General features: G+C 39.3%; 1 protein-coding gene across 5 annotated transcripts in view; it reads left to right on the top strand.

Moving 5' to 3' along the window:
- The window catches only part of BEND5 (BEN domain containing 5), a 960,999-nt gene that overhangs the window by 503,655 nt on the left and 441,993 nt on the right, over nucleotides 1-15,351 (top strand). For 4 of the 5 annotated variants that reach the window (XM_042805597.1, XM_032997234.1, XM_032997233.1 and 1 more), the window contains exon 6: nucleotides 7,604-7,643. In XM_042805597.1, the coding sequence (XP_042661531.1) occupies nucleotides 7,604-7,643 (40 nt within the window). The remainder of the gene's footprint in view (nucleotides 1-7,603; nucleotides 7,644-15,351) is intronic. The other variant, XM_042805572.1, reaches the window with a different exon arrangement.

Below are 15,351 nucleotides of genomic sequence, written 5' to 3'. Positions count from 1 at the left end.
CTTTTGGGGCAGAGCAGAATAAAGCACAGACAAGGTACTGTCTATATCACCCATTCTTTTTCCCCAGTCTTTACTGGGGAAGAAATAGCAGTGTTTGTGTATGTACTCCATGTACTCACATACTCTACACAGGCTGCAGAGGGACTAGAGCACTGTCTATCTGTGCATTAATTTGTCTCAGCATTTCAGGCTTGAATTAAAAAGGATGATAGAAGCCTATGAAATTGGGAGCTCTTGAGTCAAGTTTGCCGCTTGGGTTCAATAAAGTGATTGGATTTGCTTGCCATATTTTGACTTGGGTTAAAGAGACTGTTACCCACTAATTGAGGATATCCTTTCACATGCACATCTGAGAAGATGCACTGTATATGCATAGTGTATACATCATTAAACCATAAAGTTGCTACAAATCTACCTGTGTGTTGCTTCACTGAGGTGCATAAGGATGCTTCTTATTTTACAGATGCAGAAGGACAGAAAACTTAAGAGGCTTTCTGTTGTCATAACTCTCACTGGCAAAGCTAAGGATCGGTTAATTCCAAAGCACATCCCTCCTCTTTCCTTCCAGAGATAAGACAGTCTTAACTTTTTGTTGTGATTGTAAATATCAATAGTGAACTGATGGGCTTTTCTTTCAGTTCCTAGTGGTTCGGTAAGAATCTGGATGCTATCCTTATGAGTGCTCTGTATGTAAATAAAGCAATCTATGGATAAAGCACCAGTAGATGTCACTCAAGAATATGTGGAACAGACTGTGAATTTGTGTGACCAATAAAACTGAGCATGCACATTGCAGATGGCCTGCTGTGCACAGCCACACAGGTTGCTCAGCCTCCTATGGCTGTTGCTTTGGACAGTGATCTGCTGCTTTTGGTAGTAATCTGCTCATAAGGCTTTGGGGCTGTGACCTACTACTACTGTCATAGGTACTACAGGGTAGTTTGTATGTGTGCCAAAAAATACCTCATATGGCTTTTCAATCTTTCCTTAACTTGCATTGTATTAATATTCTTTCAAAATAGCTTTTGAGCACAACAGGACTGTAAGAATGTTATGCATGAGTGTTGTGTTCTTAACATTAATAGTCGAAGTGGGGAGAAGCAGAAGTCTTAGCTAATTCCTTGGCTGAGTTTCTGAAAAATAAGAAAGTATCATGTTTCATTGGCACTTAGGTTTTCAGAAAGAAATACACAGGTGTCAGATAATAAGTAGAAGAGTATGTGAACTGGAAGGATGAGTAAAGTAGCTTAATGGTTTGACGCTGCTTTTCAGCATTTGGACTTGGTTTTGATTCTAAACCAGAATCAAGTTACCAAATAGTTCAATGATCAAATGTCTGTAGAGGTCACTGTTAAAATGGTTTGAAATGTTCATTATAGCTCTTAGCATGGGCAATAACATATCCCAAACAACTTTATAAATGTTCTCCCACACCTATATTACCAATAATTGATTCCACAGAGTAGGCTACAGCAGATGCAATTTACTAAAATCCCAGTCAAGTGTCAACACGCTGACTGGTTCGTTTTATCATTATACCAGGGAACTTTAGCAGCTAATCATGAAGGAAGTACAGAATGTGAGATCTTGCTTCATTTTATGAACAAAAGCCTGTGATTTCAGGATGGAAATAAAAGATTATTACTTGGCATAATGTGATTAAAAAAAAAAAAAAGCTGTAAATCATCAAATTATCCATTTTAACAGGACTTGAATTAGTAGTTTATTAGGGTCATTACTTAAATCGAGAGTTTCTCTTTGGAGATAAGTCCTGCATTCTGAAGGGAAGGAAGGTACAAGTAGTGAAACATGCATTTGAGAAACTAGACAGATGTGAAATGCTCACTGAGTTATATTTACTTTTTTCTAACACCCGCCTTTATCAAAGCCTTCGTTAGAAAATTTTTCCAGATGTTGCTTAGCCCTGACTATTTCTTAAACTGTCCAACAACAAACAGCTAAAATAAGGTGTACACTCTCACAGAAGCAGCTCCTTTTACATAGGAGCAGAACACACTGAGGTGCACAGATCATCACCTGTCAGGTAGCAATGTGAGAGGATGGGACACAGCCTTTAATCTCTCCCTCTCTACATCTTCTCCCTCCTTCCTCCTCTGTACCGTAAATCCCTCCAGTGCAAAACCAAGGAGGCTTGTGGTGGTGCTTGTGGGCAGCCGCGCTGCGCCATCCACACTCTGCCAACTTGCACACTTGGAATCTCCTTGATCTTTTTCCGAACTTTGGGGTTCTTTCATGATATAATGTTAGAGGATAGCTTTCAAAAGCATTGGCATTATGGACTGTGGCAATAATAAAGGCTATGAAATGTGAAATTCATCCTTCAATACATACTCAGCTTTATTTTGTGAGAAGATGCACTGGTTTCAATTGCTCTTATGTCAACAGTCGGTTTATAGAAGAGATGTGCTCAGTTAAAAGGAAAAGGCACAATTAGTTACAACTTGTGGCAAAGCTTCCAGAAAGAAAAAAAAAAAAAAAAAAAATAAATAATGCATTTGATTTCAATTTTAAACCCTCTGAACGCATAGTAGTTTGAAGGTGGTAGGGAGAGACACCTGTTCAAACTATATTAAAATTAAATGTAAGGGATCAATAGCAGAGACCAGGCTGGGTAAAATACAGTTAGGAAGACAAAGTCCTCCTTTGGTCTCAGAGTCGATTCCAGCTTTGTGTGGGTAGACTATGGCAGGAGATGTTAGTGAGATGGGCAGCCTGCCTTTGGGTTCATAGCTGCAGAAAATGCTGCCTACAGAGTGAAGACAGTGAAATGACACAAACCCAACAAGAGCTTTCTAAACCTGAAGTTGATCTCAGCTCTGGGCTTAGGAGTTTTATATAGAGACTCAGAGCAAGGCAGATATAGATGCCCTTGCAGCCTAGAGAACCCCTGCCAGAGCACACGTCTCCTGGGACATGGGTGCATGGGACTGCTGACAGAGCTTCCAGCACAGCAGCCTCCTGTGTGTGATGCCTGGGTGACTGGCTGTCACCTCCAGCTCTGCTTACCACCTCTGCTAGATGCTGGGGGCTTGGAGATGATGTCCTGGGATGGAAGGCAGGGGTAGGGATATCTTACAGATCCTGGATGGAGGAGGTGTGTAGGAGTAGGAAGATGACTTTATAATTTCTTTTTTTTTAATCATTTTTCTGACTATATTGACTTTATACTTGACACAGCTTTGGCTGGCAAGTGAGGCCCAGATACATTCAGAATTAGATATGACTAGGCTTATTCTTACATGAGAAGAAAATCATCGGTTGCTACAGAAACAGCTCCATATCAGTCTCGTGGGGCATCTTTGCATCTGGCTTTTTTTCCTTCTCTTTTGCTAATCTGTAGATAAGAGTCACAGCAAGTGCAGCACATCCCACATCTATATAAAAGGTTGGAGGAAGTCTGCAGAGAGCAAAGCGTGAAAGAACATCTCGTAGATAAGCTAAACTTAAATGAATGAGTTAATTTACATCCCCCCCTACATTTTTTTTTTTCTAGTTTTGCAACTCTCACTGAGTTAATAGAGGTGAAAATTAAATGACACGAGTCAGCAAATATTTTAAAGACCACCAACATCAAGGAAGAGAAAGGAGGTACTCAGAAAGGGAGTTACTAAGAAAAAATTAGGAAACAATCTGTGCAGTGAGTTTGAATCCCTCGAGAAAATCGCATATTGCAATGGAGTAATAATCCAGACTCACTTTCAGGCAAGTTGTTTAACTTGATAAATTAAGGAATTAGTTAAAAGTAAGTGTATATTATGGGTGAACAGGGACCATTCTGCACACTTCAGACCAGCTCACCAGTGAGATTTTTCAAATGGTTTTCTAAAATACAATGAATTCTTGATGCTTGGTAGATTAATATTTATCGAGTGAATCAATGCTTGATTTATTAAAAAATTGCCTTCTTTGTATTTTAATATGATTTATTACTCATCAGTGTTTATTTCATTAATTAAAGATTGTGTTAATTTTGTGGAAGTGAACACAATCCGCTGCAGGTTTACTGCATAGCCCTAATGCACTGTAGGGACTATGCCTCTGAGTAGCACCAACGATAGAAAACTGCACGAGGTGGGAAGCCAGTATGAATCACCAAAGACCTCTTCCTGCCTTTGGGCTTTCAAATAGCCAGCCATGTGCAAATGAGGATGCTGCCCCTTAAGGGTAGGACAGGATTATAGCAATAAAGGTACTGTGGCAATACAAAGAATCTTTCAGTTTGGCTCTTATAAATGATGGCTGATGCTGTGGAAATGATTTTAGTGGTCCTCATGGAAGGTCTTTTTGTCAATGTAGGTGAAATCCAGCCTTAGTGATATGAAAAACTGTTACCTCTCACCTGACCAGGGATGACAGTCATTACGTTTCAGTGCTCAGGTTGTAAGTAATTCTTGGAACAGTAGGTTGCCTGAAGATTGAGATAGTCCCAAGCATCTCTGCAAGGGCAAGAGTTTGAGAAGTAGAAAATTACTAAAGGCAGAACAAAAAAAGCCATACATCTTTTGAGATGAGTCTTTCAAGAAATCTGTCAAAACAGGGAGAGGGTGATCATGCTGGAGGGGGGCAACAGCTGCAATTTGCATCTTTCAGCACTGATGGGAGAAGCAAATATATAAAACCCCACAGCCATGATACTGCAGATGCTATTATTTTATTAATCTTTGTGATAGTTGTAATGTCTCTCTCTTTAAATTCAAATTTTGCTGCTTTTATAGCTACTCACAAGTGTGTCTGCATGTTTGTTTTTTTTTTAAATCCATCTAGTTACTAGACTGCTTGCATCCAGCTGAGCCCTGGAAATGGCAGAGAGCTAGCCCCTGAGATCTGAGAGCAGGCTTGAATTTCCAGAAAGTGATTGGATCCATAATTAGTGCATTTTTGCATGTTTAAATGCATGATTTTGAAATGCACTTTGCAATTTCCTCCTCTCCAGGGCTTGAGTGAGTGTGCAGAAGCTTCCCTTGCCGAGCTCAATTAGAGAAACCTCTTCAAGGTCTGCTGAAGGTCAGAGCAGGGAAATTTTTTCTCTCTCAGTGCACCAGGCAAGCAGTAACCACCCTGCTCCAGCCCAAAGCGTTTGGGTGGAGCCAGTGCCAAGAACCTGGTGCCATTTCAAATCCCTTGCAGCAGTTAGGTGTTAGAAGCAAAAGATCAGTGCTGCTCCACTCGAAGTCAGAGAAATAACTTGAGCTTAAAGTTCAACACATACCCAAAGATTTCTTAGATCTAGTGCTAATTTGTTTTTTTTCAAGGCCAGCCTGAAGGCAGGGTCCAAACAGGAAAAAAGTTACAAACTGAACATTTGACTTGTAATAATTTAATTTTATTTCCCATTTTGTTTAGACTATTCTATATGCTTTTGTTTTCCTGCAGTATCAAGTTAAGCTATTTAGGTTTTTATTTAATGTTTATTTTTACCCTAGTTAATAGACTCAAGTAAGGATTGGGGGCCAGCTGGGATACATGCCTTTCTCTCTATTCCAGATATCTACATTTTGCAACCTTCTTTGATGCAGGATATTTATATTCCACCTTTTTTCCCAGTAGAGAAGCTTTCACAGAGTATAGGCTTTGGATATATATTTTCTGCTGTAGCTGTTCATTAGATATACAGCATTTGGAATTCCAGTTGTGCTGAGAAACGTAAAGCAAAGCTTTTGGCCCAGTGGGTGCTAAGCCCTGGCATTTCATAGCTTTGTACGTATGAATCAGGATTAAGGCACAGGTTCTATATAAAATTTAGCTCATTAGGAGATGTTTTGTCTTACGGCTCCCACTGGGGAGGTGGGTCCTTTGCTTACACTATTGCCTGTTTGCTTTATTGCTCCCTGGGAAAGGAGCGTGGGGTGATCAGACCCCAACAGAGCTGGGACAGCATTTCTGAATGATTTTTGTGGGGTTACACAAGGCAGCAGCAGAGTCTTCTGCTCCCTTTTACCATTACCTTGGCACACCTGGAAAAAGGCTTGCCATAGTCTGGCCTTAGTATTTTCTAATAAAGCAAATGTGATCAAGCACACTGCTAAGGTCATACTCAGAATGATTTATCAGAGTTAAGAGAACAAGGAGTACCTATGAAAGCAAACAGGAATGAATTTTCTCACAAATACGATTTCTGTTGTACAAGAGTTAAGGTACTGAAGGCCAGGAAGGTTTCAGAAAATGTGTTTTTTCAGTCCAACACCTCGCTCAGCTTCCCATCAGGCCACAATCACTGTTGGACATATAGCTCAGGTACATCCAATGGATGATCAACTATGGGTCCATATACTTTAGCCAGTGAAGCTTTACTTATACAGAAATTATGGGTTTGCAAGGGAGTTTCATCAGTCATAATTTCCAAGGAAAAACGTTCACGGTAGGGAATACCAAGTCCATGTTTCCTCCTCAAGGACTTTCAGCTGTCACCCAGGGAATACAGTGAATGCAGTGATGAGAATTAGATTAGAAAAAGATCAATAAGGCTGACAATAAATGAAAGTAACACAGACATTATTGAGCAAATTAGGAGAGAGAAATTAAACTGGACAGTATAATCTTCAATACCAGCTAGACACACTAATGTTGGGCAAAGTTAGGGAGAAGACAGTAGTTAGAAAGTGCTATGAAGAAGAAGCAGTAACAGTCTGTCTGTGAGACAGGGAAATCCCTGCTGTTGATGAAAAGCTCTCAGCCCACATAAAGGTAGAAAAGCATGATAATGGTCCAGAAGCACATAGATTTCAGTGTCAGGCTACATAAAGGCAGTGGTGGGGAGATCACCTAAGACTGGGAACATGGAGTAGGCAACAGCCTTGCCTACATGTTACAGGAGAAAGGGAACCTCACATGCACCCCACCGTCACCAAGCCTTTGGTGGGATAGCTTGTTCCAGGAAAAAAATTTTCCTAACCTCCTCCTAGCACAGGTTGGTTCGCCCTGTGAAGATCTGCAGCCCTTCCAGAAACCACTCTTCTGTTTAAGCTTGATTATTTGCCATAAGAACTCCCTGTATTTTGCTCTCTGTACAAAAATCCAGTGATGATCAAGTCTGGCAAGGTTTTGGGGAGAGGGCTATCTGGTGGCAATGAGATCCATGGGCTAAGTGTGCTCAGCATGAAAAGAAGATTTCCTTTTATCAATCTTGAGTTTGTCTAGATCCTCTTACATGTCTTTGAAAGGTTCACCCCAAGGCAATATAATTGTGTTTGATCACATACAGGCTATGAGTCAGTGATTGATATGAATAAAGAACTTCGAGTTTCTTGTCTTGGTTCCTTGTCTTCTTCCCTGTGGAATCAGAAATCACTTTTATATATATATCAGTCCATCTGTGCTTCTAGCTATCCATTTCAAGTATATATTCCAAAAAAGAAATAGTAACACTTTATAAGTGTAAATAAAAACACATTAAAAGGACTGAGCAAGGGGTTTTTTTTCTTCCTCATAAAATACATGTGGATCCCATCCAAAAGAGTTACTGTGAGCCATGTAACTTGTAATTAATTCTGCTATAAATGTCAGAACACTTACTTTGCAGGTCTAAGCTGACCCACTAAAATTAGTCCCCTTTTAACAATTCCTTTTATAATTTGTTTTTCAGCAGAAACGGCAGCTTGACCTCCTGACAATAACCAGCCCTGGTAAGTGAGCTCTGCTGCATGGTTCTCTTCTCTTTTCTTAAAGAGATGGTTGTCTAAATGTGTTTTTTCCCCTGTTTCTGACATGCAAAATGAAAAACACTGTTCCCCAGAAAATCTTTCACATAATAACAAGTGACAGCTATATTGTGCTTGGCAAAGCCCCGGGCAGTTATCCGTTCACAGAGCTGCCTCTTCAGACCTTTACTCTATGAATTTGAGTGCTGATATTTCTTTAAGCCTCCTGGGGTTACAGTTAGCGGTATATCTGCAGGGCAGATGCCCTCGAATCCACAATGTGTGTTCAAGTATCACAGAAATGCAAGTTTGACTTTCCTTGGTGGCAAACGTGAGCGGTTCGGGAGTAAGGAGATGGTGATCGTCTGTGTATGTGGTGGGAGACAGGATGTCCAGGCTTAGGTCTGGAGAACCCCAAAGTGGGTAAGAAAATATTTAGGTAAAATTAAAATGCTTTAAGCTATCTGCTTCATAATGGCTTTTGTCATTTGCCTATTGAGAGATAAACCAAAATGTGTTATATGTTAGGAAGGTAGGAAAGTGTTGGGCTCTTTGCATACTGAGTTTTGAAGGTCTCAACACCGTGAATTAAATGCTCGGAGTTTGAATAGTGTTTGTCTCTGATCTCAGCTCTTAAGGCTGGGTGGCTTTTAATTTATTGCTATTTTTCTGGCTCAGTTTCTTTCCATTAGCTGCTACAGTAGTCTGCTGCCCACCAGTTTCAGATGTACACCGCGTTTGAATGGTGCTACCTTTTAGTTAACTTTTTCACATTTTCAGATGTATGTACATATTAAGCTTTCAGTTTGGCTTTAACTGGGACTAATGAGTTCTGGCTTTAACTGGGAATAATGTGTTAGCGAAATGAACAGGTGTTATGGGAAGTGAACAAAATGTGACACACATTTGCTTGGATAACAATTTTGCATTAATAATTGTTCTGACACTCTAAATGTAGATATCATCTGTGACATGGTTTCCCCTTCACTAACCTTGTTAAAATAATAAGAATTAAAATAAGGAGGAGGATCACTTTGTTGGGACAGATGTTTGAGGCTATTGGCAATTGCATCACATTTTTGCATGTTCACTTTTCATGCAGTTTGCAATTATGTTAATGTATGCTCAGGGCACTTGCTGATAAAAGCAACAATACAGTGTGATACAGCCATTGTCACTATTCTGACTGTAACTTCAAGGACAAACATGGCACATTTTTCATTTTTTGTATCTTCAGCATTCCTTATTTCTAGAGGAAAAAGAAAAAGATCTCTGAAGGTCTTAATCATAATAAACACTCAGATCTTGGATAAGGGCACCAAAGTCCACAGATACTTTTTTCTAATAAGAGAAAAAGAGGGTTGGGACCAAAATAATATGAGACTTTTCTGTAAAATGAATTTATGATACCTTCTGCATAATTTCAGATACAGTATTCAGTGGAACTGTGAAAGGGTTGACTGAGTTGAGTTTGTGCATAGACGTGATCACAGTAAATAGCTATTGCTTCAGATCTCAGTTTAATACAGCAATCTACTAAATCAACACAGCAATTAGTTGAAAGGATCAAAATAGCTTTCAATAACTGTGTAGGTAGACATACTACACTAAAAGGGGGTAAAAAGCTTTCCGTAACATGCATTTTTTCTGAAATACAAGTATTACCCTTTGATATTTAGCCAGAAATCTACAACAATTGACTATGTAGGAAAAAAAAAATAATATTTGTGCCATGATTATATACTTGAGTGCCTACAGTTTTGTTTTCAGTAGAGGCATTTTCAAATGAAGCCTGATGCTGGATCAGGCCAAACTTACCTGACAGCCTAAAGCTGAGATTTTTCAAAGAAGCTGAAAAAGTTAGGCACTTAATTCCTAGTAGGATTGGAAAATGTCAACCTGTGGATTAAAGGGTCTAGTTTGGGTCCTACAAATACAAAAATAACATAAAATAAATCATAGTGTTGAGGCTTTTATCTATCTTTGGAGACTGCAACTTTAAAATATTTAATTCTTTAAGTTCTAGCTCTAAGATCTGACATCAACAGTCTGCTTTTACAATGTCATGATACCATTTATGACGTCTGAGATCAGCCATAATCACTGTCATCCCTTAATTTACTGATTCAAATTAGGGACTTGGCTATTTAGTTGCAGCTGTTAATCCTTTGGGACTTGTTCCTGCTCTCTACCTTGCCGCAGGCAGGCAGCCTTCGTTTGTGGAGGAGGTCACTCATCCTTATTTATAGTATGAAAGCCCTCCGTGTCTCACAAGGACTTTCAGCCACAAAAGCCCTATTGCTTAATTGTGGTAATAGACAAAGGACTTCAAAACCAAAGGTGACCTCTACGATTTGCACTTCTGTCATAACGAATATCATCTTTCTTTTGTGTGTGTATGAAATTCTCAAACCAGTTTTTGTACATTTAGTCACGAATCGCTTGGTGATCCCTTGCAGGTATTACGACAGCTCTTCTCTATGTGCCACTAAAAAGATTTCCAAAAATTGGTCAGCCAATTAATGAGATTAATTGCAAGGTCAAACAATGCCTTTAATGTCAATTAAGGGCTGTTGAGAAACCCCCTTAAGTTTTTGGCACCACAGGTGCCAAAACACTCAAAAGAGAGATTGCAGGATCACAGAAACCTCAACGTTACCTCACGGTAGTTGCGCTGTTCCCCATGGCCGTGGCTGTTGCACGATTCCCCAGGAGACGCTGCTGGGTGGGAAGGCGTGCCCGTTCCTCGTGCCCTGCATCCCCGACTGCCTGCGCCGTGCCGAGCCCGTGCTGCGGGGACGACCTGCCACTGCCTCTTGGCTTGCGCCGCGTGGCTGCCCAACACCGGCAGTGTGCGCACGGCTCTGCCATGCCTGGCCGCACAGGGGCTTGACTTAAAAGCACATTTGTATGTTAAACTGAACAGGTAGAGATCATTAATCTGTAACCTGGACGGAGGGCACTCTGGAAAAAAATGGAAAAAAAAAGAAAAAGGAAGAAACGCAAAGGCTGAGAGTTGCAGTTCCAACTAGATATTTTGCATGCAACATACAGAGCTGACCTGTTCCAGAACCCCTAAGAAAACAGCTATGGAAAGCTCCACAATGTGCCCCAAACTGGAGGAAGTCTTTGCTTTTCTGTGGGTCTCCAGAAACAGCCAGACACAAATGATGCATAAGCTGGCAGCAAGCCAGACTCCCTCGTGATCAAATATATTCCTTTGAAGTAACTGACACCCATGTAAAATGTGGAGAGGAGTTCACTGCCTTACTGCTGAGTAGCTGGAGGAATGTTAAGTTAAATTTATCAATGCTCTCGCCACGCTCTTTTCTTCTTGCCCCCTGACATGTGAGTTACTATTAGACTGTAATGTGCTGTACAGTTCAGGGTGCTGGAGTCAGCTGAAGTACACAGTGGGGTGGGGGGAAGATGTGAAAAATTCATTAGTGGCTGGCAGGGACGTGCTGGCAGGGACATAATAAGATTTATGTTTTGGTAATTTCAATTTTCTTTAAACTTAGTTTTACCTCTGAATTTGATCCAAAACTTTTCCTTAACACTTCTAGTTGACTTTGGGTTTTAGGAGTCCAAATCTTAGAGTCATTTAATTTGGCCTTGCTGCACAAAGGAGCTGAGGATCTGCCCTTAAATTCAACGTGATCATGTTCTAGTAACACTTTGAACATGCACATACAATCACATCACATTTTGCAGTAACCACTCAATAGTTGCAAATAAGATATCCCTGTTTCCATAGCTTTTCCATGGAGACAAAGCTTTTTGCATCTCCCGTGTTTACGATAATAATACAGCTTTCCAATTTCTTTTCTCAGTAAGGTAAGTTCATCTCTCACTGAAGTATTTTTTAATTATTGATACCATAAATGGAAGCGTGTTGGAAACTATTGGCTTTGAAAATAGCTAACGTGATATTATCCAAGAACCATCAGGAAAATTCTTTCGAAATTCTCTTTGATTCAGCCGTCCTCAGGGCTTTATCCTTCTCTACCAGTCTCTCTACTGCCAATTTAAAATTACATTCTCTTGAAATCAGTGCAATGTCAGGAGAAATTCATCAGCACCGTAGGTGCATGTTTCCCAGATGTATATAAACCTACTACATTTGGCAGCAGTAAATTGACTGCATTTAAAAAACCTGGGGTAGTTGAATATTCCATAGTGCCCAGCTTGGCGGCATCATGAAATATAAAGTATTTTAAGTTTCTTTCAGCTCTGTTTTAGGTGAAATAAAGTAAGAGCTAGTTCCATAATTCCTGCCTTTTGATTTACTCAGATTTTCCTCTTACCACATTAGAGGTTTACATGCAGGGGCAGAGCAAAATATTCCCAATCTCTGTGGAGCAGCATTGAGATTTGATAAGAAATGTTAATGACTTTGTGTGTGCTTCCTCCTAATATCCAAGGTCTTACACTTTTAAACAGGGAAAAAAGCTTGATTTTAAAAGTATTTATCACACTGATCTATGTGGTGAAATATTCTCCCCCCCTTTAATATCGTCAGTGCTGCATGCTCTAAAAATGTCTCCATTTCATTAATTTGTGATACACTACTACCCTGAATTCTTTTAAGGTGGCTTTAGTTTCTGCCATACATATTTTACTGCTTTAAATTATAGATATAGGACTGTTGCCTAGTTAATTTCCTCTGGTTGGGAAAATATATTTCTACTCTCTTGGCATTGCATAAAGTGATATGTGGGATTTGCTATATTTTTTAGCTGATTAAGTTTTGCATTTCTTCATATTACTGCTTATGAGACCTCAAGTAAAACTACGTAAAGGAAGGAGAAGTTTTATAGTATATTTGAAAGTTTCATTTAACTATAAATTCCACCACTAAGCCCCACTACAAGACTTTTCCATTACCTTCCTGGATAGTCTGGCTATCTCCTTCTTTCTAATTGAAGCATGAAAATAATATGAACTCAAAGTCATGAAGCTATAAGACAGGTATTAGTAAAAATGATACAGAATAATAAAATGTGACAGTTGTTTGCTGCTAAAACTTGGGTACTATTTTTGCTAGTCCTTATTAATTAGTAGTACATTGATTTTGGTCTAAGTATGTGTCCAGGGATAGCGTCTGAGTTTTTAAATAGCTTAACATAATTACTGTTCATATTTCTTAGTGAAGCTTCACATGCTATTTTATTTGGAAAGGTGGTGGAGAAAAGAAAATACTTATCTTTCCAGTAATAACTGAGTCTTAATGCTCAGTGATGGATAGGAGTGAAACTGTTTCTCATGTCACTAAGGCACTGGGTGTTAATCCACCCATTTGTACACCATAATGTAAAATAACTTAGGGGGACAGCACGTCATTGCTCAACAAAGCAATAGACCCCAAATTGTTTGTTTGAACCCACAGTACAAGAATTTTTCTACCATACAAATAACGTACATATGTTAAAGTCTCAGCTCAAAGTTAAATTCCTGTGTTGTCTGTCTTAGATGAACACTAAAACTACAGGAAGAAGTTTGTTCCAGACTTAATGAAACTTTAACAAGATGATGTATTAACAGAAAGCAGAGAGAAAATGTGGATTTTTTTTTTTTTTTTTTTTTTGTGCCGTTAGGTTGGTTTCAGCTGTCCTGAGGCTAATTAGGAAATTTGACTGTATCCAATTCCTCATCTTTACTGTATCTGAAGAGCTGTAAGAATTTCCTTTTGCTGTGATAAGGAAAAGTAATATTGTTGCTTGTAATTACTTATTCGTGCAGATCAGTACTTTTCTAATCCTTACTTATACCTCTCCATTTGCTGGAATAACGAACTGCAGAGATGCTACACACTCACTGAATGGTGTTGCTGTTCCCACCATCTTTTTGCTGCACATTCTTCACTCACAACATGGCCCATGAGAATAAGTCCACCCTGATCTTTCTGCCTGTCCCTTGACTTATCCTCATCTGTCTCCCTAAACACCATCAATATCCGTCTCAAATATCACAGTTTTGAGATCTATTGAAATGACACTTTTTTTTTGTAGAGTAATGAAACCAGAATTTTTTTCATTTAGTTGTAAAATATTTACTTTTAGTAAGGTTGTTTCATCCCTGCCTTTGCATTTAAAAAAAAATGACCTTTTTTTGGATACACGTAGAATAAGTGATATTTGCAAAGTCAAAATAAGACTGCAGAGAAGATATTCTAAAGGCTAATCCATTACTTTTGAAGAAAAATATCAAGCTTTTCCACAATACCTTATTATTATTCTGGGTCACCATGATGTTTCCATGCACCTTGGCATGTCCCTTTAATTGGATCCTTACATAGGAAGGTCCGGCATAGTTGCATTGAAAGCTGACATTTCTAACTAACTGACCTTTTCAGGCCCAGTGATACTCCTATAATGATTATCCTCTAGCATTGTTTGGACACAATACCACATACTTCACAGCACATAAAGAATATGTTCTTCGAGAACTATTCAAAATGCCCAATCTCAAGTTAGCAAAATGAGAAAATTGGGTGCAAACATTCATCAGAGTGTTATTGTGCAGGTATCGATTTGAATGCCCTTTCATTTCTCTGGGAAAAAGTGTTGTATTATAGAGCTCTAAATTAACTTCTGTTCTGTTTTTTTTTTCCCCAGTAAGTATAAAAAGGTCAAATTCATTCATAAGGCTGAATAGATTTGCAGGATATAAGCAATAAGATAGCAATCAACCTTCAAATAACCTTTAAAGAGACAGTATCTTTTCTTATGAACAGTAATTGATCTGCTCATTAAGTCACTGCATATTCTTTGGGGTTCACCTAGGCAAAAAATGTGTAAGACCTGCAACGAGAGGATATCGGCTAGAACAAAACAAGAATAAATCCTCATAGGCAAACCCTAATATTTTACAGGTTTTGAGGGGTGTAAAGTTGATGAAAGGATTGACATTGTGATGTGAATTCCTTGACTTGACCGTTATAAGGCTGAGTGAAAAAGACGTAGAAAAGACTTCAGAGTGTGAACTTGGTATTAGTGAGGATGACGATGATAGTATGTTCATACATGCCTGAAACCTGAATACATCTTCAACTCCACTTCTGAATTTACCGGCTAATGTGGGAGGGTGATCATTGCAGTTTGCCTCCTGTTGGTGTACATATATGGGGGAGTATGTATAGGGGGACTTCTGCAAGGGAGCCTGCTACACATTGCATCTGGCTTGCCGCTGTGTATTGCAATTTCTCTTTTAAAAAAAGCCAGATTGACAAGTAATGGCTTTCTTTGCACCGTGAGTGTTTCTGGATGTATGGGGGGGGGTTTAATCATCTCTGCCAATGCAGAAATAAAACCTGCATCCAGCTTGTTGTAGTGCTGATTCCCTGACTGCAGCCTGCTGTAACCTTCACACGGTCCTGGGCTGTGTCCCTGCAGCTCCTCTTGTGTAAGTGAGAGCAGTTACAGGGCTGGTGGAAATTTTTTCAAGGAAGCACTATTTAGCCAGAGATTTGCTTAAAGAAATGGGATTGTCGATTTAAGATACCAATCAGAAGATTAGTGTTCTGTCCATGTCCATATTTCATTGCTGCATATAAATCCACATTATGTTTTTAGTATTATTTTTATGAATTGCACATACGCTGTGGACTGTCTGTGCATAATTGATTACAATGAGTTGTCTTGGTTTTTATCTTTGATCAGAATTCTCAGAAGCAGCAAGTATCCCAGCTGAC

This window comes from Tyto alba, unplaced genomic scaffold (genome assembly GCF_018691265.1).
Source record: "Tyto alba isolate M040663 unplaced genomic scaffold, T.alba_DEE_v4.0 Super-Scaffold_1000006, whole genome shotgun sequence".
In the NCBI taxonomy this organism is placed as follows: Eukaryota; Metazoa; Chordata; class Aves; order Strigiformes; family Tytonidae; genus Tyto; species Tyto alba.
This window is presented reverse-complemented; position numbering and strand designations above follow the sequence as displayed.